Source organism: Canis lupus, chromosome 8, assembly GCF_048164855.1.
Source record: "Canis lupus baileyi chromosome 8, mCanLup2.hap1, whole genome shotgun sequence".
In the NCBI taxonomy this organism is placed as follows: domain Eukaryota; kingdom Metazoa; phylum Chordata; class Mammalia; order Carnivora; family Canidae; genus Canis; species Canis lupus.
Window position 1 is genome coordinate 43086906 of NC_132845.1, and position 27109 is coordinate 43114014.

The following is a 27109-nucleotide window of genomic DNA, read 5'->3' on the forward strand; positions in this document are numbered from 1 at the left end:
ATCAAACTTGCGTCAATGTCTCTAGATAGCTAGGCCTTGAATTTTCCCAAGACCAAAATATCTGCACAGACTCCTATGTTTATTTGACATTTACAAAGCATGGGGTATTGGACATTTTGAAGGCACACCATTTAGATGACTGACTAAGTAGATCCCTTCACATTGTGTAGCTTTGTTTTGTATTATTAGTATATTCTCATAAGGAAGTTCATCCATACATTTACAGTTCATTACAAGTTTATCATGACTGTCTATTAAATATATCTGTTCTATGTTGAGTCCTATTTTTCTACCTTCCTACCCTATATTCTCTATATCCAGGTTGTTCTCAAGTCTGCATTTCACATCAGAAGGTCTAAAGGAATTTTATTTTGATTTCCTTTTTAGTGAAAACACTTTACAAATTGCCAACTCATGATATATTCACTTTGAACTTAAAATATCATTTGTTTAAAAAAATGCAATAAAACCTGAAATGTACACTAATATTCATTCTGGAGATTAAAGCTGCCAATGAATTATGCAGCTGGGCCAAGGCTGTCTTGTTCTCAGACTAAATTTATCTCATCGAAAAAGAATTATTCTGACCGGGGTTAAAGAGTGGAGATGGTTAAAGTTTGATTGTGTTTTGTTTCTTTTCTTTAAAAAATATTTGGTTATGGTTCTCTTATGAGCTGGATTTTAAAATGTAAATACTAATGAGGGACTTGATAAGGAGTCCTATTTTCTCTGATTATAAATGTGACAAAGGTTTCTGGAGACTTTTTTTAAAAAAAAAATGTATTATATTTCTTTTCCTTTTCTCTTTCTTTCTTTCTATTTTTTTTTAAAACATGGATCTCTGGCCATCGGGGACCCCGTGCTGAGGCCTAACCTCTCTGACTTACAGAGTAAGCCTCAGTGTAATAGAAGTAAATGCTGCATTTCCTCCGTATATAACATGTCACTTGGGCGAAGTGCTACAGTGTCTCTTTGGTAAAGCTGAAATGCGGATTTCTCAAAAATGTCTTGTTTTCAGTTAATGATATTTTCTGCTTTTCACCAGGTGGTCTCTTTGGGGGTTTGTTCTTGAATTCATTTCTCTGTGCATGCACCAGGCTTTCTATTATTTGTCTATCCAGCAAGCATTTACTGGGTTCTTGTCACACTCAGGCTTGAGCCAAGTGTTCAGGTAATGGTGGCCAAGAAGCCCAGCCATGTCCTGTGGCATTTACCATCTTCAGAGTAAATGGGTGCTCAAGAAACAGAGGAGGGCAAGATGAACACATGCTATGATAAGGACAATACTGGAGATAAAAAATGAAGTGTTATGGGGAAAGAAAAGAAGGGCCGAGAGTCAGGCTGGCTTTAATCAGACCCATTTGCTTAGCTAGCAGGCCAGGCATGATGTAAGATGCCAGCTCATCCTAATATTGCCTGGCGTGAACCAGCTCTCCCCCAGAGATGGCTCAGTTCATCTTTCTCAAAAGTGAAACCTCACAAGGAAAGGCAACTTCCGGAAATGGCCAAGCCTTCTATCCCTGTTTCAAAACTAGCCCCCAATGACTCACAAAAGCTGAAAGGGAAATTGATCATCAGCTCATTATGACCCCCACAGGGTAAGAGCTTTGAGAAACCCGTGGGCCTGGTAAGAACAGATCCATGGCAGCAAAGAGGGCCATATTAGCAGATGTTGGTGTATTTGCTGGCCCTGGGGATGGCCCTGCATCAGCTGTTGTGAGGGCGTTCGGTTCCCTCTATGCTTGGACCTCCATTCAGAGCAGGATGCATCTGCTGCAGAGCATAGCTGACTTTGGAATCCTAGTCCTGAGTTTGATTTCTATGACCACAGAGCATAAAGTTTGGGTCCTCTGCAAAGACGAAGAAAAAACACAATGAGATCCTTGACTTTATTTAGCTGTTCTGTCCCATGCAGCCTTGCCTTCCTTGTAAGACGAGCAATCCCACGTTTCAGAGAACTTATGTTACTTCCCCAACTGGGCAAAATAAGGAACAGCTTAGATTCAGGTGTTTTGCCTTCTAGGACGGAATTCTCCTGCTCCATCTGTGGATCCTGAGAGTAGTAGGAGTGGGTCATCCCTGCCCCACTCTCCACAGAAGCTGTACCCTCATTCAGTTATCCTTCATTGCATCTTCTGAAAATAAGACTCATTAATATTGTTCCCCAGAATGTCACAGAAATGAGAAAGGGTCTTCTCAGGCTTTAATCTGTATCTGCTCAACCCATACAATCATTTTATCAAAGTCAAGTTTCTCAAGGTATAGTTTACATATAGTAAAACTCCCCTTCTTAGCATATAGTTCTTCAAGTGTCAACAAATGTGTACAGTGATGTAACAACCACCACCATCAGGACATCAAACAGGTTTATCATTCCAAAAGATTCCCTAGGGTTTGTTTGTAGACCCCAGCCTCAGCCCCGGCAATCGCCAATCTCTTTCCTGACCCTCTAGTTTTGCCTTTTCCAGAATGTCCTATAAATGGAATCATAAGGAAGTAGGCTTTGAGTTTGACTTCTTTCTCTCAGTATAATGAATTTGAGATTCATCCATGCGGTTATGTCTATCAATAGTCCATTCTTTCTTTTATTGCTGAGTAGCATGCTATTGTGGATGCACCACGGTTTGTTTATTCAACAGCTGAAGGATCTTTGTTTTTTTTTCCCCAGTTTTTGCTGATTTTTAAAAAGTTGCAATAAACCCTTGTGTACAGGTGTTTCTGTGAATATACATTTTTAGTCTTCTTGGGTAAATACCTAGGAGTGGTGTTGTTGGGTCGAACACCAAGGGCATATTTAAAGATTTTTCTAGGGGAGATAGTGGACAAAGTTGTAGCTTTGATATTGCATCCTAAGGGTGACACTTCGCTTTGTGACCTGATATAGATGGTCTGAGCCTCACTTTTCTGCAACAGAAGAAAGAATAGAATAGTAGCTCCTGCACAGGGTTAACGCACTCATTCTCTTTTTCGTCCCTCGTCCTGGGTTACTGCCTCCTTGCACTAGACTTTTCCTTTTCTTAGCACTTCTGTTTCTATTCCCTGAGCATGCATGTCCTTTTCTACATCTCTGCTGCACTGTTTCCTTTCCTGGAACACTTTGCCACCCACCTTTCTCCTCACCAACTCCTCATCCTCCAGTTGCCCAATGAAATGCCACCTCTTCAAAAAAAGTCTTCCCTCGCCCTTAATCTAAATCCAGCCCCCTGCTATATTTAGTTTCCTTTTTTAAATTTTTGAAACCCTGTTCTTTTCTTTTATAGCATTTACCACAACTGGCCTTATGGAATTAACTGTGCGATTTGTTTTTTAATGGAAATTTTTATTGAGATCATTGTAGAGTCACACACAGTTGTAAGAAATAACTTGAGAGAGTCCATGTACCTTTTACTTTGTTTTCTCCAGTGGTAATATTTGGCAAAACTATAATACAATACCACAACCAGAGTATTGACGTTGATACAATGCCCCAATCTTACTCAGATTTGCCCACTTATACTTGCAATAATGTGTGTGTGTGTGTGTTGGGAGGGGGAGGTGTATTTAGTTCCATGCATTTCTATTGCATGTGTAGATTTGTGGGTCCTCTACCACAGTCAAGATCCAGTACAGTTCCATCCCCAAAGCATTCTTCCCCAGTCCTCTAATAACCATGCCTACCTCCTCTGATCCCCAACACCTGGCAAGCACTAATCTTAAAATTGAGACTCTTCAAAATTGGAACCATATTGTGCATAACCTTTTCGGGTTGACTTTTTTTTTTTTTTTTTTTACTGAGCATTATTCCCTGGAGTTTCATCTAAGCTATCGTGTGTCAATACTTCTTTTAATTGCTGAGTAATATTCCACAGTTTGGACGTGCCACAGTTTATTTAACTGTTTGCCTCTGTGGAAGGACATTTAGACTGATACCTATTTTTAGCTATTATAAATAAAACTGCAGATATTGGTATGAACCTAAGTTTCCATTTCTTTGGGATCAATGCCCAAGAGTAAAATTGTTGGGATGTTAGTTTTATAAGAAACTGATTGATTTTTAAAATCTGTCTCTACCAGTAGACTTTAAGCTCCATCAGTGTAAATAGCCCGAGTTTTGTTTGTTTCTCTGTTTGCTTATTTGTGTGTCTAATCACTATATACTGGGAGCAGTGCATGACCCTCAGAACATAATTCATCACTCTATAAATATTTATATATGAATTAAACAAGGAATGAATGAGTGAATGCATGAATATAGATTTTGGCATGGGGATTAAGTAAAATAATGTATGTAAATCATTTTTAGAATGCTCAACTTGGAAAAACCTCTGCTATTAGGTAAATGTTTTTCACCAGCACCATTAGGAGATACGACTTTGGCTAAGGGGAACATGATCCAACTTCCATGCCTTTCTGCCTTGAACATCACACAATTTTTAGGTGGCTTTACAGTATTTGAGGAGTCTGAGTTCTGGCTTCACTTCATTCCCTTAAGAAAAGCCCATCTCATGATAATGCTCAAAAGTGGCAGGATGAGAATTTGGACATCATACATTAAACAAGATCTTGTCTCCATAGGTTAAGAGTGAAGCTTCATGGCTACTTTCTCTGTTGAAAATGAGCACACTCCATAAGGATAGTAGCCTTTGAAGTGTGAAGATGTGTGGTGCTGAACAGGTTAACCTTGTCCCTGGATTCTCATGGTGGGCACGTGAAATAAATATTGGTGAAGCTGATGGAGATAGCAGAGTACTTAATAGAGAGAGAAAATTAGTAATTCTCATTTGCCTGAGGAAAGTGCAGGTCTTCATAATGTCTTGATCTATGTACAAAGAGCTAGTAAAGACAAGCGGTCCTCATAATAAAAATAGAAATGAGGTTTTCCCGACAAAAATGCCACTGGAATGATGAGCTGTCACACAGGACCTGGAGAGATGAGAAAGAAAGTTCTTTGGTGACTATAATTAGGCTAACATGGAGGGCGGCAAAGCTCAGGAGCTGTGCAGGGATGCTCTGTGCCTCGTTCTAGAATCACCATCACATTATCTCTAAAGAGCTAGGATGGTAAGGAAGTCAAAGCTCATTCCTGGTAGACCGTGCCCCCATTCTGACCACGGTGAGGCTCTGACCTGGCCTGTGATGTGGAGGAGGTGTTTTCACTCTGCACTTTGGAATGCTTGAAGAAAAAAAAATGAGAAGAAGAGGGAGGAGGAAGGAGAGACCTTGTTTCTTATCATGAAAGTACCCTATGTGCATTACAGAAAACTTGGTTAATGCAAGTAGCATGAAAAAAATAATAAAAGTCACCAGTAGTCTCAATTCTACTATTAGCATTCAAGGTGTTTCCTCGAAGCTTTAGAAGTATCTATGTAGACATATCGCTTTAGATTAGAAGGTGACAAACTTAGAAGTAGAGATATAGATATATATTGACTTTACATATATGGGGTCATTCCATATAAATGTGGACTTATATCTTACTCTTCCTCCCACCCCCATTTTATATGCATTTCTCTGCTTTGCAAACTATTCTACCCTAGTTGTATTTCCAAAGTTGGTTGATGCAGTTCCAATGAGGCAGGCAATAAACTGGTTGTTGATATGGTTGTTTGTTTGACCAAAACTCAAATTCAAATTTCAGTATTTTTGCTGAGATCCATTTTTACATGTGCTATGAAAAGGAAAGGGGGAAAGACAGTCACCTAGACTTCCTTTAGGCATTGAGTCAAGGCCTGAGCTTTCTCCACCCTGGCCCAGGTTTCCATGGCCACAGGAAAACCCTGGTGGTTTAAGATGCCCTCAGGGTTCCTAGGAGAGGCAGCATCTACCAGAACCATAGTTTGCAATTTTGTAATCCAGTTTAATTTTTGGAGAAAGAACCAGCTCTCAGAAAACTCTTATACTGATTATTCAACTTTCAAACATTCTGCTTTAAACCCCACTTTTAGAAGTGCATTATGCAATAAAGTAGAAGGTTAGAGGCAAGGAAATCACACTGACTGGAGTTAGGGCTTGAGCATATGGATTTAAATGTCATCTATCTTCTTCTACCCTCAGTTTTCTCATCTGTAAAATGGAAAGGGTCAGATTACCTTCTTACTGGGTTTCTGGGTAGATGAAATGTGACAATGAAGGTAAAATAGTTGGCATAGCACCTATCACACAGTAAGTACTCAATGATTCTTAGCTTTGCTGTTATTTTTTATGACATTTCTTGGAATTATGTGGATCTTGATAGAACAATGGCTCTGAGGAAAAAAAATATTGGAATGGCTTGACTGTTGAGAAGCGGGGGTTGAGAAAGGAGGGTGGAAGCCTGCTGAGAACCTAAGTGATATTAGAGGAAGTATCAGCACCCTGGAGTTTGGTGTTTTCACTAAAGAGGTCATAAAATATTAACATCCCCCAGCGTTGCCCAGAAGAATAGTGGTGTCAGCTCCTGCTTGCTTACAAGAGAGGCTCCTTAGAGATGTCTGTGGCCCAGTTATAAGGAGGGAAAGTAGGGAGAGGCAAGGTGGTGGCTGTGATTCCAATTGTTTCCTTAGCTGGAAACACTAGAGTTAAGAGAGAAGGGCAGGATAGTGAACTAGCAATGGGCTGCCCTGAAAGAGAAAAAAAAAAAAATGGCTCTGTTTTTTTTTTCCAACTAGAGTGATTGGAGCTGTCTTTCCCACAGAGGCCAGTTTGTATTGCCCTATTCTTGTGTTCCCAACCAATAACCATATCACTATCATTAACACCAACACACATCCATCAGCATTACCATCACCACTACCACCAGCATCATCATCATCATCATCATCATCACGACCACCATCACCAGTATGGTCACCACCACCACCATCACCATCTCTATTATTACCAGCACCACTACCACCACCATCATCATCACCATGCATCTGTGAAGCTAACATGCACAGTGGATTTACTAGATGCCAGGAGTTGTACTAACAACTAGTATATATATATATATATATATATATATATATATATATATATATAATCCAATGTTATTAATTTATGAAAAATGATTTTTTCATTTATAAATTAGGACCCCATGACCCAGGAAGTTTAAGTAACTTCCCAAAAGTCAGCCAGCTGGTACAAAACAGATCCAAGATTAGAAGCTGGACAATCTGCCTCCCAGTCTTTTTGTTGTTGTTGTTTTATTTATTCGTGAAAGACACAGAGAGAGAGAGAGAGAGAGAGAGGCAGAGACACAGGCAGAGGAAGAAGCAGGCTCCATGCAGGGAGCCTGACGTGGGTCTCGATCCCAGGACTCCAGGATCACACCCTGGGCCAAAGGCAGGCGCTAAACCGCTGAGCCACCCAGGGATCCCCCAGTCCTTATTATATCCACTGTCCTATTTAAAAAGGCAGTATATGGTTAGATTAAGCTCTGTGGCCCCAGAACATGCCCTTTTAATTCTTTTTTTTTTTTTTCTGTGAGAAGGAAAACCTATGATCTAAGCCTCACAGTGTCACAAGTCAACCAGTAGTTCTCAAACATGAGCACATTTATACCAGCACCATTTATACCATTATACTCAGTAACCCTTCTTCAAAGAAATTTCCTTAAAATTTCATTTATAATACAGATGAAAGCGGTAGTAGAATAGAGATGCATTTTATAAATGCAAATGTGAAACATTTATTATAAAGCCAATCAGTGAGAAGAATGAGGTTATTTTGATGAACACCAATATTTGGAATTGGGAGTATGGATAACTAATATTGTTTTCAATTAGCATCATAATCCAATTTACTTCAGTGTTTTCATTTGTTGCATAATAGTGAGAAAATGCTGAATCACAAGCTGATATAGAGTTACAAAAGGTAGTTTTCTATACCAGATGACCTAAAACTGTCAGGTTAATCTAGGATATGAACTTCAGCTCCAGCTTTGTTGGTCAGTGTATCTCCTGGATGAGCACCATGCTAGGTACAGCACATACATGCGAGACGTAGGTGATGAGCGACTAAATGAATGAATCAGTCAGTGAGAATGAAATGGATCTCAGGAGTGTGGAAGTGGAAGAGAGTTGTATTGCCATTTCTAAATATTCTCATTTATTTGACCAATATTTAACAAGCATCCACTGCATTAAACTTGGTGGTATTCTCAGGTGACGTGGATGCAACTTTGGGGAGGGAAAATAAAGTTCTCATGGAGCACGTGCATGTCAGTATGCAAAGAATGGAATGGCAGGAAATAATAAATAGACAAGAAACTGACTGTCAACACTGTGGCTGACCCATTTATATGCAGAAAGCTTACATATGCCCCCCCCCCAAGTCCCAGTAGCCTCATGGGTAACATGGTGCTATCAGTATGTACCAGCACTGCCCCTGTGAAGAATAAAGGGAAACACACTTAGGTACTGCCATCCTCATCTACATCTCGACACTGCAAAATGTACAAAGATGCATGTTTCATTCTGGGATTTTTTAATTACGCACTGGGCATTCTTGGATTTGTACACTCATATCATTAAAGCAGTCTCAGCCAAAGAACATATATTTGTAGATGTATTAATATGCACTGGGCATAAGCAATTACAAGACTAGGTATGAGGTGACCAGAATCTGGAAAAAGGGAGATACAGAAAAGAAAGTGCTAGTTATGTAGAAGATAGGAGGTGCAGCACAGGTTAAAGCATTTAATATCATGACCTCAGCAATGGGAGGGGTCAGTGATGCCTTTTGAGCAGAAGATTGATGTGTTTGGTTTTGTCTATTTAAAATTCCCCTATGGAGTCAATGTGGAGTGTGAGTTGGGAAGAACTGAGGCCAGAAGCAAAGGAACCAATTAGGGAAGCACTGGTCTTTTTTTTTTTTTTTTTTTAATCTAGCCTAAAGAGAATAATGCGATGCACTGGGACAGGAGTAATGGAAAATCGAGAGAGGTTTCTTAGTTGGAGCTCAGAGAATTAAAAATGATGTGACTTGGGAATCAATTGACTATTCAAAGCAATGGAGGGAGGTGTGAAGGGCAAATGTTGATGTTTCAAGGTTAACTAAATGGAAGGGAGGTGCTTCCATTAACAAGCAGGCAAGTCCACAGAGGAAGAGAAGCATGTGCACGTGTTTTGTCTAGGGGGGATGTTAAGACAGCAACGAGATAGGACCTTTGTCCTGACACATGCAGGAGGCTGTTTGAGGTCCGTGATCATTCCTGAGGAGTAACCCATGAGGAGGGAACAGGGCTGTGGAGGTGAGGAAGATTCTGTGGAGTCTGATTGCTACAAAACCTTCACAGATATGTGCAAAGTAGCATAGCCATGATGTGATGTGGGTGATGTAAGGTGATGACAAACGGGGTACACAAGTTAAGAGACCTACAAAGCACAAGATGACACCAGACAAGATGTTGTAGGTGTACACAAGGTCCAAGTGTACACTCTTGCAGCCTCAGCCCCTTCTTATATAAACTGGAGCGATGAAAACCTACTTTACAATGTTTGGGGAGGTCCAAAAATAAGCATATTGGCCAGAAGCAGTCTCTTTGCATGAGTTACCCTAGTCAGTCCTCAAAAAGTAACAAAATCCTTGATCTGAAATTTTATGAGAAGAATTCAGTTGACAAGGACTAATATAAAAGTTTGTGTTATGGAGAACATAAGAATCCTGCCACGGGAGCACATAGGAAGGTCCAGCCAGGGAAATACACAGTTTTCTCATACGTGCCACTGTGCTCAAAGTGTGTTGAATTATTCTACCTGAAACCAGGTGAAAGAAATGCTTTTCTTTTAAGAGTGGACACAGGAAATCATCTGGAAATGGCTTGATACAAACTTGGGTTAGAAGGAACCCACTGAAGGGAACAAAGGCAGCTGATGACAAGCTTTCCAGGAGAAGAAAAATGTGGGACAAAGAGGTGGGAATGAGAATTTGCTCTCCGGTCCCCTCTGGGCAGAGGAAGAAGAGAAAGGAATATGGCAGAGAAAGGCTAGACCCAGGAGAGTTGAATCAAAGTCAATGGTGGTAGGATAACTAACTGACATTTGCATGGATACAATACACACCAGTCTTTCTAGAATTGTGCTTCTAAGATGAGAATATCTTTTCCTATTTAGTCTTCCTTACACTTCTACAGTTTTCTGTCTACTAAACTCAAAAATGCCTTTTATAAGTGGATGTGTTGCAGAATATGATGAGAGGCTGAGAGCTTCATGTATGGGTTCTTGTGATGGAGTCCAAAGACCGGGAATAGAAAACACTGAACTAGCAGGTCAGATGAGGTTGTAGAAGTGTGAGGTGCCCATACATGGAAATTGTGGTTTGGGGACTAAGACTTAGAAACTCAGAGACCGTGTGTTTGGTGAGGTAAGATCTTGAGAACCAGGAAGGTTTTTCTGCTGAGTATCTATGCATTTGCTTCTGATTTTTTCAAATTGACCCAATTTTGAGTCCTGACATCCTTCCTAGTTCAGCACCAACAGCCCTTGAAGGTGTGCTGGTGACGCCAGGGACTGAGGATCCCCGTGGTTGCTCTTGCCTGTGTGCCAAGACAGGACCTTGTGCAGGTTAAGGTCAAAAGGGATGATTCCAGAATTTGAGATGTTAGAGGTGAAGTCACTTCTAGTAGGAGATTCTTAAGGTGACTCATGTTGCATAAAGATAAATATTTCTGAACATTTATGGGGTCAAAGAACCTTGTAACAAGGCTTATTACAGAGGAAAAATAGAATCTTCTGCAGGCTTTGTTTGCCTTCAGATTTGCTCGAGTTCCATCCAGAAAGTCACAACACAGAGAGTGGGTGGGGTGTGGAGGCTTCCCAAAGTAGACCTTCCCACCCACTTGTTCATTAGGAGAAATCACCACTTAGCTGTTTTTGTCTCTGCCGCCTACTGTCCCTTGTCCCACGCTCTTACATTCTGTCCTATGCACTGGAATCAGACTCCCACCCTCTCAAGTGCCAAACACTGCACTCTCCCTTAGCATCACCTCCTGGAACCTATTATTTCAGGAAAACTCCTATGGGAACTTAGGTTATTTGCTTGCTCTGTTATTTTTAAATTTGGGGTTCCATCTGGTGTGTCTTGGGTCTCTCTTGAGGGGTGCCAGTTAGCTGCTTTGATAGAATATTGTCAATATAACTTGCAACTTTTGTCAGAGGTGATAATAGGAAGGTGTTGGCAAATGAACGTGTTTTCTTTTCTTCCTCTTTTTTTAGATGTATGTATGGATGTATGGATGTATTTATTTAGAAGAGCTTAAGGTAGATTGTGAATGGGGTTGGGACTTAATCCTCCTGTAATCAAGGAGGGACTAGAAAGCCAGGGAAGTTTCATACTCTAAAGTTTGGTGGCCAGGAGGACTGATAGATTCCTGAAAGAGGAGATCTTGCAGCTGTGCAGACATAGAATAATGTTCTAGAGCAGTGCTTGCAAGGTTTAGATATTGCAAACAATGATAAATAAAATGTTGGTGATAACAACGATGATTTGGATGAAGTGTCTCTACTACTACGGAACAACATGATGATGGAAAGAATATATTCTGAATTTTCTGTTTTTCAATAGCCCTAATTGTAAACATTGCCCTCATTCCTGATTAGCAGGTCCAAGTGTGCACTCCTGTAGTCTCGGTCCCTTCTTATATAAACTGGAGCAATGAAAACCTACTTTACAACATTTGGGGAGGTCCAAAAAATAAGCATATTTGCCAGAAGCAGTCTCTTTGCATGAGTTACCCTAGTCAGTCCTTAAAAACTATCAAAATCCTTGACCTGAAATTTTATGAGAAGAATTCAGTTGACAAGGACTAATATGAAAGTTTGTGCTCATCTGATGCACTGGCAGGGTTAAATAAATTGTTGTACTCAAGAAGACCAGGGCAGAAAGGTGATGTCTACACATTTTCGTATAAATGCCGTATCATTTGAAAGAATTCTCCAGAAAAAAAAAATACACTTGTAGTTAGTTGTTTCAAAAATAGATTGACTTTGTTGGTGTCGTTTGTGTAATTTTTAGCAAAAAGAAGAGAAATGTCTATGTCATCAACTAGTCAGGGACTGAGAATAAAAGTAATCCATAATAATAGTTGCTAGTGTGTACTGAGTCGTTGCTAGGTAATATGCACCGATCTCAGAACTCATGTGTATTACATTATTTTATCTTTTAACAACTTAATTAGGAAGGCAAAATTATTATCTTTCTCTGTTAGAATGAAACTAAGATTTTAAGAGCTTATAACTCCATAGGTATTTAACAGCAGCCAGCCAAAGGAGCCTAAGACAGAGCTGGGACTCCACACCCAAGCAGTGAGACCCCAAAAAATGTATCCCCCACTGCACAGAAAGGATACTGCATGCCCTCCTATGGGCCAGAAAGAGTTCCCAAATCCTCCATCACAGCTATCCTATTTCAGGTGGCCTTGAATGAATGGGGCTGCAACCACTCTGTCATTGAGGAAAGTAAATAAACTCTGATGATTCTACGAATTCAACTCATCTGACTTTTATTAAGCTCCCTCCTTGGGAAAGGCATGCGACCCTGTGGTGCAGGGAACTAGGAAATGAGCAAGGGGTGAGGAGGAGAGTCATCCAGGCCTAATGAGGGTAGCTGCTCCCTGTTTTCGAGCATCCCCACAAGGGTGAGCATGTATTGTTGATCCTCAGTGTGCCAGATCCCGTGCTCAGAAGCACTTTACATTCATTATCTCGGTGGTTCCCTAATGCTGATCCACAGATTCATCTGACTCCATAATGACATTTTCAACAGACTGCAGCTAAATGAGAAAATTAAGGGCAATTTAGTGAAAATTTTAATAGACCTAAATTTAATCAATTTGAAGGGCTGTCCTTTATTTTGAGATTATGTCCTTCTTACTTTTTGGTATAAAATGCCCTTTCCTTTATGAAATGATGATGATGACAGATGGTGTGTGTGAGTGTGTATTTGTGTGCATGCGTCTGTGTGTGTGTGTGTACTAACTTGGCAAACAATTTTTAAGTTGCTAATTTCATGCAATCTCTCCACCGTTTTTAAATTTTGGTTGTGACAGTCCATGGATGAGGGAAGAAAAGAACTCCAAGACTCGCTGCAATTCTGCAAGGGAGCTATTATTAGTCCCATTTTACAGATGAAAAAACTGGCTAGGGCACAGCCTGGAATGCAGTCAACGTTAAATGTCCTCCAAGCATTTGAACAAGTAGGTGACTCAAAGTGCTTGTGACAGAGATAAGGTTTTCTGCAGACACTTGAATTCTCACCTTCCTGAAGATTGGACTAGGAAGGGGCCCCTATCGAAATGTGGGAGCGAGAATAAAACGAATCCGAGCCACTTCTGGACAGGTCAGGGAGCCCACCCCAGCCCAGATAATGACATTTAAGATCAAGAAGTCCTGCTTTCTGTTTAACCAGAAAGAATCCTTCTTGCTTGGGGCCTGAAAACCCCCATAGAAGATTCTACTTGAGTGAAATGCCTGCTCTTTTGACAGCCTTAGGAAGTTACCATAAGGGTCTATGAAAGAGACAAAAAAACAAAGTGATTTCTTTTATTCTTTTAAATAGCTGGCAGATTTGAGGGAAGGAAAAAGTTGCAAACACTGTCGTGTGGGTCAAATTAAAACTTGAGCAGTGGCCTTGTGCCTAAGGAACTTTCATTTTGAAGATGCCATTGTTCATCGCTGGCTTTCTGGCACTCTCTGCTCCCTACAGGGGACGTGCGACCATTCAATTAAGGGTCCTTGCAGCTGAAAGGCAGGAGGGTGGCCCTTGAATGGACATGCACTGTATACACCCAAGTGATCCTGAGTGCCCGGGGATTCCTTGTAGAGACAGACAAGTATTCTCTTTCCCCACTTCTCCCATTTATTGATGTAGAGGAATCCTCTGGGGCTAGTGGCATTGATGTGGCTCTTTCCCAGTCTCCGTTGAGATGGAATTCAGATCCAGCATCCCCAGATGCTGCTTGAAAGGCCGGCAGGATTTTGTCATCAAGTGAACAGTGTTTGCAGATACGGCATTACCCTTTGATTTGGGGTCATCGGATGCTCTGTTCCTGATTAACATGCACTGATATTAGCTGTAAAATCTTCCCTGTCTGATCCTTTATGTGGTTGCCGTGGTGGGGGCGTGGGAGGGTGTGCTCGTCTCTGTGTGCCATGCTGTTTGCATGCGCTTGTGCGGGAACGTTCAGGCTTGGCCATCCAGAGAATGGCTCCATATACGTTTGAGGTGGATTTAGAAGGTCTGGATGCCATTGATTCATTGTGCAGACTTCCGGCGTGCCCGGCTGTGAAGACCTCGGTTTAAGGAGAAGTCTGAGCCATTATTACAAAATGGGTCTGCAGGAATCCAGTCACCACTGAGGGTTTACAACTTTGGAGAGAAAAAGGACCGGAAAACCAGTGTTGGCTCAGTGCAGCCGAGAACAGTTATTGGTTCTTTTCAAAATGTATTTGTTTTTCATTAAACCATTCAGATAAGGTCTTATTAAAGTGCCATGTATTATTTATCGTGTTTCTTATGAAGATGAGCTGAAGGGAAAATTCTGTCCTCTTCTTGGGGCATCTGCAAGCTTTTCCAATGCCAGCAAGAAAAAAAAAATGAAGGAAAAGCAGGGTGAACCCCTGTCAGTACAGCAAACTGGAAAGCATGGGAAGGAGAGTGGGGGGGGGGGTCAAAAGGCAGAGTCTTTGACGTTTTATTCATGTGTGTTTTGTGGAGCGGCTTTCCTTTTGGTTTTGTGGATTGCAAAATAAAATAAATAAATAAAAGACAAGCAGAAAGTAAGAAAGAAGAAAAAAAAAGAGTGAAACAGTTTATTTGTGAATCAGACCTTGTCCAGTGAATGTGATTTGTTAGACAACATATAGCAAGGGTTTTTTGAACTAAACATTGCCCCCCCAAACACACACAGCAGTATAAAATACTAGCCCAACCGCCCCCCCCCCCCCAAGCCCCATAGCAACTTCTGCTCAGGTTAAACATGCTCAGTGTGCCCTCTCCAAATGGATGGAATGTCTGAGTCCCTGGGTGTTGGAAGGACCGGTTTTGCAAAGTGAGTAGAAGGAAACAGCCTGGTCGGGGCCTCTTGTTGGCAGAGCAAAGACTTTAGAGTTATCGATGGTTTTTCAAAACAGAACAACAAAAAAATGGAGCTGTGGAATAATTAATTTCCTTTTCTTCGGAAAGCATTTTGATTAGCCTGCAAAGTGAGTTGTGCCTTTCAAGCTGATGGCTCAGTTGAGAAGCTGTTCTTTGGCTGAGAGTTGTGTCCAGGAGGCTCGTGGAAGGGTCAGTGGGGATGTCCCCCTGAGGCATCCCCTGGTCCTCCCTGAGGTCCTCCCTCCTGGGGCGGGGGGTAGGGAGGCTCTCATCACTCTCGAGGTGTGCTCTACCCTGCAAGCCAATGGCAAGCCCCCAGCCAGGTCTCTTGCAGGGAACCCAAGAATCAAAAAAAGACAATGTTCTGACAGCCTCTCGCTCTGAAAAACAAAAAGAAAATCCAATCACTGGGTCAAAACATATCTCAAAAAATATGGCTACTATTCCTGATCATGATTTTACCGCTGCCAAGAATGTGCTTTTTTTTTTTCTTTCTTTTTCCTGTGGGGACCAACGATGCGTTAGAGTCTTAATATTTTCTTTTGATTTGCAGATCACATCCTATTTTATTGCATAAAGACTAACGAAAGCTACTAATGAATAATTATTACTTCATAAAATAAAGGGAAGGGGGAGACCCCTGTGCAAGAGCAGAATGCTAATTTGGCCAACGAGGGCTGGTCAGGCAAGAACAAAATAAAATAAATAAACCGTTGTAATTTGCCCGCTGCAGCCCACGGAGTAATGGCTTATCAGACACGGACTTCCCCACCCTGTGCATTTTTTTTTTTTTAATTTGAGAAGAGCAAGGATTCTGAGCCCCTTGCATTCACCCCCGGAGGGTGGGGGGGGGGGGGTTTGCTGGCTTGGTAGTTAGTCCAACAGGCTTGACTTCCAGGCCAGCCAGGGCGGTTTCCCCATTCAGCGGCTCGGGCTGCTTGCAGGGCTCCTGATGCCTGCAGAGCCAAGGCTGCACCCCGGAGCCTAGGGGCGCCTCGCCGCCTCGCCTCTCCGCGGGAGGTGAGGGTGGGGGTGAGGGTGGAGGTCCCCCCCCCCCCCCCGAGCCCACCCCGCCCTGGGGCGCTGCAGCCCCCAGCTCCCCATGCCCCCAGCCCCGGGCGCCGCCGCCGTCTCAGCGCTCTTGCAAGGGGGTGAAAATCCCATTTCTGTGTTTATTTGCCAAAGAGCCGGGCCAGCAGCCCGCCACCCAAATCCGGGAGTCCGGGTCCCAGCTGGGCAATCGCCTTAATTGTGCCCCTGGCCCGGCGCTGGCGCAGGCTGGCGATGTGGGGCGCTCTCTCGCTGCCTCGCCCGCCCCGCGGAGATTCTGTAGCAGACACAATTTGAATTTTGGTGAGTCGTTTTAGAGGGGAGGAAAAAAAAAAGAGAGAGAGAGAGAGAGAGAGGGAAAAAAAAAAAAGGCAGAGGGGAGGGGAAAAAAAAAAAGCAACCCTGCCCCTGGACCCATTTGACAAATGAGGAGGCGCGCAGCATCAGCACCAACGGAGTGAGCCTCAGTGTGAGTCAAATCTCTCTCTCTCTCTCCTTTCTCCCCTCCCTCCCTCTCTCTCCCTCTCTCTCTGGCCCCTAGCTTTCTCCCCCACCCCCCACCCCACCCCCTGCATCTCCAGGAGGGCATCCACCCTCTCCCCCTTCCCTACAAGTTGCCTCTGCCTGTGCTTGTCATCTTCCGGGTTGGGGAGGGGGTCGGGGGTGGGCGCGTGGGGTGGGGGGCACTGTCCACTTTTCGGGGCATCGGAAAGCAGGCCCAACAGGCCGGGGAAAGGGCACAGCCACCGCGGCCCCAAAATAGTTTCCTGGCCCCCTCTCTCCTCTCTCCCTCTCTCTCTCTCTCTCTCCTCTCTCTCGAGTGTCTTAGTTGGAGGCAGATGAACGCCACCATCTAGCAAAACCCGAAGGGAAGGAAGCCAGCGAGGAGGGACTGGCGCGCGCGGGTGCGGCGGGGGGAGGGAGAGCGAGCAGAGGAGGGACGGCCACCGGGTTTTGACTTAGATAATCAGCAGAATTAAAAAGGAGGAAAAAAAAAAATTGTAGCGACCAGTGCAAAGAGCGGCGTGGTTGCATGCGAGCGTCCCCACTCGTGCTCGGCGGGCGCCAGAGAGACACGATGCAGCATCCTCTGACGGGGGCCACCTGCGTGGCGCTCCCCAACGTGGGCATGTGTCCCCAGCTCTCGTGTGCCTTGACTTTTATGTACTTACAGCAGGTAAGGCGCGCTCTTCCCTCGGTGGCTGCCTCCCGGGCTCGGCGGACTGGGTACGGGCAGCACTGGGCTGTGCCTTTGCACCTTGGGTGGGTGGGTGGGTGGGGAGGGGGCTTGTGCTTTTGGGGGGGAGGGGTGGCTCCCTGCGCCCGCGCCCCGCTGGCTTTGCACCTCTCTGCACACTTTGCCCCATTCGGAGCCTGGGTGCCTGGGAGTTTAAAACTGCCTTTTCCTGACTTGCCATCTCTCTGGTTTCTGCGGTCCGGTGGCGGCCTGAGTGTCTAAGACCCTTTGATGCTGAGAGTTTGGATCTGTGTGGAGGCGCTCGCATGCCTGGAGTTTGAATTTAGCTGTTTTAAGAGAGAGTGAGGGGAAAAAATTAAAAAAAAAAAAAAAACATGTATGCGTGTGTGTGTGTGTGTGCTCAGTATTTTTGTTTTCTTAAGTTTGTCTGGGTTGTGCTTTATTCAGTCCGCTTGGGATCTGAGCCTTTGGGTTTCTGGAGCGTGTCAGCCCTGGAATCTGCCTCCAAACTCGCTGGCCATGCTGTGATGAAGGCAGTGGTTTAGGATGCTGTCTTTGTTGGCATGTGTAAAGGCTTTTTTTTTTTTTTTTCTCCCTTCCCTCCTCCACTCCCCCTTAATGGTCTTATTGAGGGATTCTGTTTGTTTTATTTTCCATTCTGTGTACATGTCGGAATCTTTCATTGTGTCCCTCTCGCTCTTTCTCTGGGTGTTTCCCTTGGACCCTCACTGTCTTTCCCTCTTTACTAGGAGGGCTGCTGCCTAAATCGGTTGCTGGGCTTGGGAAGCAGCCCCACGTCGCCTGGTGAGGGGACGGGTCCAGCTGTCTGTCTCTGGGCAGAGGCTGTCCATGTGAATGGGCAGGGTTAGGAGGATTTTGTCACGAAGGTAGAGTCCTGTTCCCTTCCCAGCATCGCCGTCCTGTTCTGTGAAGAGTTAACCGAGGTTGTAGTCATTTTATCTGTTTTTCGAGGGACCCCCTTTAAGAGTACCATTTGTTAACTGTGTGTGGTTGTAGCTGACAAAACTTCCTTCACAAGTGTTCAGAGGGGCCTCCTTCTCCAAAGACCCCTCAATTTCAGTCTGTGTTGTAGGAATATATGTATTTGTAAGATGCCAAAATTCGGTTTGGAACATTTGGGTAATTTGTTATCAAGTTGGTTGCCTCCAGAGAATGTTTCTAAGGCATATTTTCTGTTTGGAAGTCTTTTGGAGAACAGCCTTTCTTTTTGTTGTTTGAATATCTTAGTAACAAATTGGTTTATCCTTTTAAATATTGTTTTATTCCATTTCTCATTAAGTAAATTGTGCCAGGAAACATCTCCCAAGAGCCTATTGGTAACATATTATATGATTCATCTGCTTTTACCCTCTCTGTACTTTTGCTATGAATGCCTCTGTGTGTGTGTGTGTGTGTGTGTGTGTGTTTTACACCAGTTACCCACCAGAAGAGTAGCCTAATGAGCGTTTCTACAAATGCTAAGCCTCAATTGAATTGAATCAAATTATTAATATGGGTTGATCTTTTGCCTCCTCTGTTCGCTTCTTTCATGTTATTTATTAATTAATTTGAACAGCATCACTTAAAAGTACAGTGCCATAGGTATTCGGTGTTCTCACTGTTTCTTTGTGTACTACTCTTTTTTTAATAAATTGATGTTTCATCCTTCTAGATTGTTAAATTGGCTTGCTCATTTAGGCACAACTTAGGAGAGAAGGCAGGGAGTTTGAGTGAGAGGTTATTCTTGTCATGAAAAGGACAAGCCCATGGGATAAATGCAGATGTCCTCAGCATCCTCCAGGCAGTCTCTTCTAGGAGGGAAAACACTCTTGCCCAGAAAAGGGGAGGCTCAGAGGGAATGTTGGCAGCCATAACAAATATTTAGAAGTGACTAAAGCAGCATCGTGGCTCCATATGAAGATAGATGGAGGTGGGTTTTGAAATGTGCTTTGGGATGCGCCCCCCTCCCCTCCAGAAAGGGCTTGTAAGGCTTTCAGGGAAAGTGTTGAGAAAAGGATACTGTGACACAGCATCAGAAGGCGATGTGTGTGTATGCATGTGTGTGTGTGCACGCGTGTATTTTTTCTGAGTTTCACTAAATGCCTAAAGTACAGTACAGGCAGACGATTATTTTTGCCTGTCTGGTTGAGAATCGGGTTTTCTAGCCACACCTCCCACCCTGCCTAAGGCTCATGGTCAGGGTGGGAGAGCCATACCTTCAGGTCATCTCTACCCCTCGGTGTTGCCATGACGGTTTGTGTAGAAGTCTCCTGTCATTGCTTTTATGGAGCAGTCTGGACAATTGGCTGATGGAGGGTGTGAAGTAGTTCCCTTCAGTCTCCACAGACCACTTACTGATACCATCTATACGTTGTCTTCTATCCATACATCCCCACTTTATTTCCTATCTGCTGTTAATCTATAGCTATCTCTATAGACTGTACCTCTATTTAATTTCGATGATCAGAGGGCTAATGTGTACCCTCAGAGTATACTGATCAGATGGATGAATCAGGAAACGTCTGTAATAAATAACGCCCTTATGAGAAAAATTTTATTTTATTATTATTTAGAAATAATCCTATTTCCTGATTCTTTGTCATTTCAGATCACCAGTTACATAAGAAAATAATTAAAACACAATGATCTTATTTTGGAGGCTTTATCATTCTGTTTTATAAATGCACACACTCTGATCAGAGGCCACCGCGTCTTCACGGAAATGTATTCTCCTGAAATGAAGTTCATATGGCACTTACCTCTCATCTAATATCTAAGGAAAATCCCTTCATCATCTGCTTTCTTTGACTCAGCCATGCCACAACTCCAGCCTTTCTTCCTAAACTCTCCCAGATTTGTTCCTGAGACAGTTCATAAAAACAAAAATCAGTTGGGATACCCCAACCCCTAAGTCTACTGTGAATGAACCAGGGAGAATGACATAACCCTTTTGCCACAAAGAACTTATTTATTCAGACCAAAGAAGAGGCAACTGCAGTGCTTAAATTCTTTGACTGATTCTGTGTCATTTATTTATATTCCCCAGTAACTCTGCTTTAGATAGATATTTCCCTACAGTTGTGGTTTCCTTCTTTCTTTTTAAATCTTTCTCCTCTCTCTTAACACCAGAGGTGGTACTACAGTTTGGAATTGCAAGATGGGATAGATATCAAATCCAATGATGCCATCATGTGCCTATGCACAATATGTACACACGTGTACCTACATACCTGTATACCTCTGGTATATAGCATCTATCTCGTGCTACTTGTAGACCATTCTCAGGTGGAAAGAAGAGGCAAGCACTAGCCTCTGGCTTCGATCTTGCTGTCCAGGGCAAGTCCCTGCTTCAGCCTCCATTCGTGATACACTGCAGTGGCTTTAGTGGAGTGGCTTTAGTGGGTGTCTCCTTTGATGGCAAATCTTCTCCCACGGAAGAAGAACTGCAAACCCACATATGCCCGATACAGACTCTCTTCTCAGGGTTTCAAAGTGGGTATCTATTTAAATATCCTTGCTTTGAGGGGAAATTCTGAATACGGATCCCAAATCTGGGGAGATTTCTACAAGCTGGGTCAGAAAAGAATGTGTTTGTTTTTCATGGAGAAACAGAAAACAACCACACACACACACACACACACACACACACCACAAAACTCTAGAGATGCCTTCCCATCTTAAGTCACAGGTTGCACACCAAAGAGCATCCGTCACAGGCTGAGGTATGGCAAGGCTATGGACAGAGTGGACGAGGTTTGTTTTCTGACGCACTGTGCATGTCAGATCGTGTCCAGAGCTGTGATTCACACGGAGTTCTAACTCCCTGAAAGAGGATAAGTAGCATATTAACTTAGTTTTCCCTATTTCTACACCACCATCAGTGTCTCCCAGTTCCTGTTCAAAGAAAGCTTCTCATCTGTCAAATCTTATTCACTCAGAACCTTTTTATCAGCCTAAATTTAAAAACAAGTCAAATGCTTAAAATCCACATTAAAAGGGGGGGGGCCTTTAAAGTGGGCCATGCCACTGTCAATATCCAAAGATTGGCAATTTTTCCCACTTAATGATGATCCATGTGGTTTGTTTTAAATAGTGAAGTGGTTTGTACAAAGGGTAATTCCTGGTAAATGAAGCCATTGCTCACTGTGGACATCTTCAGATCGAAAGCAATTGAAGTGAAACCTGCATATCAACCCTTTCTGTCTTTAATTAGAAAGTGGTGCTCAGAGCAGAGTCACAGGGAAGGTGGGCTCTGGGAGTAAGGCTGTAGGAGGGGGGATGGCCCCCGTGCACCAGCCACGGTTATAAATTTGGGCAACGTTAGGTGGGCCATAACAATTATGGCCTCGTGGAAAAGTTCAATTCTCATTCCAGTTACTTACCTCACGCTGCTCTGTCTGATGATTTATAGGGGGCCAAATGGCATTTTATCACCTTCTTTCTTCTTGGCTTAATCCCTTGTTGATTTATTAGATTGTGCTGTGGATTGGGGGTAGTCAATAGTGTCAATAACGCAGAAAAGAATTAGGATAGATTATCTTCATGTCTGAATTGTTTAAGGAATTTAAGTGGCTGGAGTGAGCACACTTCTAGGCCTGGGTGACTGTCCCATAGAACATAGGCCCCTATGTCTCTTTCCTGGAGAGATCCTGTGTCATAATTTGGCCAGGTAACCAGTCCTCCTGATTTCCCTGATTTTTTTTTTCCCCACAAAGGAGACAAGGCCTGAGCTGTTGGGCTCTCATTAGCCTGATAAGCCCTGTATCTCAGGTGGGCTGGCTGGTGGTTCCTCCCAGATCTCTCCCATTTTTGGAGGAACCTAGGGTGGGGGATGCGGGGGGTGGTGTGCAGACTGTAGGGGGACTTGGGTTGCCTCTGCTTTAGGATTATCTAATTCGACATCCACCGGTGGAAACCGTAAGCATCTGCTAGCCTGCAGACCCGAGTCCTGCGCCGATCGGCAGCTCTGCCTGCCATTTCGCGGCGGTCTCCGTGTCAGAACATACAAGCGGCTGCGTTTCTGCCTCTGCCCAAGTGGAGGAAGCCCATGTTATTAGTGCTCACGCGCCATCTGTTTTCCTTACAGCTGGCCCTTGAGTAATTGTCCGGTGGCTGATGGACTGAGGGTAGACGATCTTTTTTTTTTTTTTTTTTTTTTTTTTTGTTTAGGGTTTTCTGATTCATTTAACCAGGCTCTCTGCCCCCAAGAGGAAAACATAATGCGTGTTTATTCATATTGGCCGGGTAAAAACAGTGTAGTTTGTCAGGCAAATAATAGTCTTCTGGAAGAGAAAGACATTGCAGCATTGTAAATAAAATCAGGTTGGTGCGTCGGGGCCTAAGGGGGCTGGTTGATGCGCAGGAGATGTCATCCCCTGAATGAGGCAGAGCTGACAAAGCGTGGGCGTAATTGCCCCATCTGCAGAGACCTTTTTAATGGACGGAGAGAGGTGTCCCAGTGTGCTGTTTAATTCAATTAAGAAAAGCAAAGAAAGTTCCATTCATCGATAAAGTTTCCTATTTCCGGGAGCTCCCCGAGAGAACTTTGCCCGGCTGAGCACTGGCCTGTGGCTGTCTGCATGATGCTCTGGCCCCATTGAGAGAGGCTGTGTCAAACAGGGTCAGCTCTCAGGCACAATAGCTCAGGAGGGCCCTGGCCCTGGCCCTTCAACTATGCTGAATGCAAGCGAGCTGGAGAAATGAGCAGCAAACCTGTAGGCCGCCCCTGCGGGGAGAGACTCAGAGAACACACTTTCCCAAGGAGCCCCAAATCCAATCCCTGGGCCAGGCGTAGGGGTAGGAAAGAACTTCTATGGCTGGAACTTTCTGGCAGGGTTTGGGGAAAACCCTGCTACTTATGATCTTCCAGCGTAGTGTGGCCCTGATCCATTGGTCCTGGCTGAGAAAAAAAGCAGATGACTACTTTCCATTGCCTAGGCTCCCACTTCCAATTCCTCTCTTGTTACCTTACATTTCTTGTATTTGCTCAGTCCCAGACACTTACAGAGCGCTTTTGCTATGCTTTTTTTCTGACCTGTTAGACTATAAGCAGCAAGATGGCAGAAACTTTTCCATCCGCAGAGACTTCTCTACCCACGATGCCTAGAGTAAGCCTGATACGTAGTTGTTGTTCAATGAAATAATAAAGCGAGGAATGAACAAATGCATGTGCGTGTTTGGACTTTCTACGACCTTATAAGCAAAGGGAGGCAGTGATTGTCCTTGCTTTCTAGAGATCTATATCAATACACATTCAGTCCTTTTATTCATTCTTTCATTTGGCCATGCAAAACATTTTTGCCAGGCATTGAGAATATTGCAGCAAATCAGTTAGGAAAGGTCCCTGCCACCACGGAGCAGGCGTTCCACTGGAAAAAGAACAGATGATACAAGTTAAGTGAATCAAGAGGGCATTTTCAGATGGTGGAGAGTGCCCTACTGGAGACAAATAGGGTGGTGCATACACTGTAAGTGGGGGCAGTGGGGGCTATTGGGGCTTTTCTGATGGGTGGGCCACCAGGGGTCTCAGGAAGGAGATGATGATTCTCCAGAGCAAGGGATAAGAGAGCATTAGGTGACTGATTAGTTGAGATCCGTGCTCCAGGGATGGAGAAGGACAGGTGTGGAAGCCTAAGGAGCAAAAGGGGGTATATGAGCCAAGAGGCAGAGGGAGGCAGCTTGTGGTGGAAGTGGGTCGTGTGCTGGTGTTTCACAGGCTGTTATCGTCTGGCACCATGCTGAAATGATTGGAGTGGGAAGGAGAAAGGATAGAAATGAATGCCTTCTGAATAGATAAGAGGAAACCGCCCCTGAGTTGTGGAGAAACCCATGGAACATTTGGAAACATCTTTGTGGGTCAGAGGTTGGAAGAGTAGGTTTCGATGGAAGCCATCAGGAAGGCCCCCCCATCATGGCACCCCAAGAGAGAGGCCTGTTGATAAAACCTCATCGAAGTGCTTGCAATACTGGGCTTCTTACGCTGAAAATAATAATTATGGTCCAGCATTTCTCAAGGTTCAGGCATTTAAGCATTCCCTTCCACATTTTTACCAATCCACTCATCCACATTATAAACAAAGTAGTATCATCTACTTAATATTTTTAAAATTAACTCATATTTTGAACTTAAAAGTAGACTTGGCCAAGCTGAAAAGGGAGAAATAAATGAATGTCATAGAATCACAGCTAGGATATTATTTTTTCCGATGTTCTTTGAAATATTTATTCACTCACTCATTCATTTGTTCATTCTATATTCATTGAACTAATAGGTGCCAGTGGCTCTTTTAGATTTTCTTAGCAAGCAGAGGCCTCTGTCCTCACGGAGGGGCCATGAAGTTGCGAATCCACATGCCATTTTGTGAACCATCAATGTAGGACCACACTTTGGGAAACACTGGCTTTGTCCATTGGATTTCCTAGGAATCCCCAGTCACGTCTGGCCTGGAATTACTCATTCCTCCCCTGACCCATTTGCAAAGAGCAAGACTCCAGTTATCTGCTTTGTGTCATCTGCTCCACTCTGGCAGGGCAGCTGCCAGAGAACAAGGTAAAGGAGAATGACCCTATATTTAACGCTTTCAGAACAGCGTGTAGGGGGCTTTGAGATGATAGGTTTGAGGAAGGGGGTGTGGTGTGTGGTGATCTCTAACTCTTGACCAGGCTCTAGGTGAGAGCAGCCTGGGCCTATGTTGATCCTGTTCTTTATGTTGTGTTTAAACACAGAATCAAAATTAGGAACTGGAGCCAGAGTGAAAAGCATTCAGGGTAGAGTGTGCTCCCAGGGATGTAATGACTTTTTTCCCCCTTTGCAGCTCTGAAACAAAGTAAAGGCAGCTGTAGAATTTAAGTGCCTCAGATTCCCCAGTACTGATGAGTAAATGCACAAAAGGTTTAGTCCTAATGAGCCTTTTTTTTGGGGGGGAGGGGGCATTTGATGTTTGCCCAGGACTCACCTTGAGGACTGGATTCTCCTTATCAAAAACAACTGCAGATAGATCCCTACTCTTCCCTTCAGTAGCTCTGCTCTGTGTTGCTTTGCCTGAATCCAGGAATGGGGCAAGCTCTGGTCTCGGGCACGGGAAGGGCCGAGAGCTGAGAGATCTCTCCCCCGCAAGATGAGTCTTTCATTAATGGGAAACAATTTATCAACAGCTAAAAACAGAACGAAGGTCCAAGGTCCACGATTCCTAGTTTGGGGGCATATCCAGCTGTCCATCTCAAGGGTCTTGCAAAATTCAGAGGAGAAACCCACATCCTTTTACAACCAGTTGGTGTCAGCTACCCCCCAAAGCAGAGTTTAAATATTGGTGTCTCTAGAGTGTCTTTAGGATAGAAGTCATGAGCTGAGAGGTTAATCCCAACTGTGTTATTCAATTCGCTGATCCGACTGGATCGAGCAAAGAGCAGGATGCTTTACTTGATTTGGGGCTTTAGTTACTTCTTCAGAAAAAGTAAGGCAGTAATAACCATTTCACAGGGTCATTTGTAAGATTAAGGATGATACAGATCTTCAAACTTAGCACAGTGCCTGGACGCAGGGAGCGGTCACTCCATGTTTGTTAAAGAGATGACTGAATGAATGAATGTGTCAAAGAAAAGTAGCATCTGTGTATTGAAGCCGGGTATGAATTTTTCTTTTCCATTTCTTCCCAATCCACACGATCAGTGCGCACAGGCGAGGAGTCCCGGGAGGGTCTCCCTTGGGTTCTTTAGTCCCTCCCACCTGTTCTGGGGGCCTTCTCCCTCCTCTTGCTGTCAACTGTCAGTCCTGCGGGTGGTGTTGGATGTAATGTGGCTGCACAGCTCAATTAATGCTCTGTGACAGGAGGAAGGAAAATAAAAATTGTCTAGCTCTTGTCAGTAGCAAAGTTATTTACTTTCAAAAGCTGACAAAATCACACTACAGGGGCTTCATTTATTTCCATTCAGAATGTCATTATTCTGTGACGCAGGGGACTTGGGCACACGCCGAAGTTTCTTCCCCTAAGCTTGAGTGCACTGAGGGCCTGCTACAGCCCTTCTGGGTGCTCTGGCACCTGGACAGACCCCCACTCTCAGGGTGGCCTGTCCCAGTTGCACGTGCATTTTCAGACCCTGGATCTTTCCAGTGAGAGGAAGCACGTGTCCTGCTGCCATCTGACCACTCGTCCTCTTCCTAATGAAGCATAAGAGCAAGGTGTGGGACTTCTAGTTTTAAATCTGTCTTCCTCCGGGCCACTCCTAGAATTTCTAGAAATGCCAAGGTGCCTCTTGCAAATGACTTTGCTTTGGATCTGTTGTCTCTGCTTGAACCCTCTGATAGGCTCTTTCAAATCAAAGATCTGTATAAAACTATGCTTGCTTCTTTCTTTCTTCCTTCCTTCTTTCCTTCCTTCCTTCCTTCTCCTTTTTCTTCCTTCTCCTTTTTCTTTCTTTTACTTTTTCTTTCTTTTCCTTTTTCTTTCTTTTCCTTCTTTCCTTTCCTTTCCTTTCCTTTCCTTTCCTTTCCTTTCCTTTCCTTTCCTTTCCTTTCCTTTCCTTTCCTTTCTTTTCTTTTCTTCTTTTCTTTTCTTTTCTTTTCTTTTTTCTTTCATCCTCCATGCCCCCCTCCCTTTCCCCCCTACTCATTTGCAGTGAGGAGTTCAACTAGGAAGGGCTGAGGGGAGAAATTCTTTCCTTCATGGTGCAATGGCACAACCTTCCACTGGGGGTCTCCATTTAGAGCATGTGACTCAGGATTCTGGAGAACTGTCTTTCTCTTTTCTCTCTTTTTAAGTCTCCTTTTGGTTCCATTCAAAAAGTGAGGGCTCCTCGGTAAGCAAGAGGAGATGCTGCGTGGAAAGCCCA

The 27109-nt window shown here is 43.7% G+C and overlaps 1 protein-coding gene across 24 annotated transcripts in view; it reads left to right on the forward strand.

The window, feature by feature from the left end:
* Window positions 1-27109, forward strand: part of RBFOX1 (RNA binding fox-1 homolog 1) — a 2033710-nt gene that overhangs the window by 1650836 nt on the left and 355765 nt on the right. For 2 of the 24 annotated variants that reach the window (XM_072835716.1, XM_072835703.1), the window contains exon 1: window positions 16777-17260. The exons of 18 other annotated variants lie outside the window; for them this stretch is intronic. In XM_072835716.1, the coding sequence (XP_072691817.1) occupies window positions 17117-17260 (144 nt within the window). In that variant the 5' untranslated portion in view covers window positions 16777-17116. Of the gene's footprint in view, window positions 1-16772; window positions 17261-27109 lie in introns of those variants that run through there. 4 more of the 24 variants (XM_072835710.1, XM_072835702.1, XM_072835712.1 and 1 more) reach the window with 4 other exon arrangements.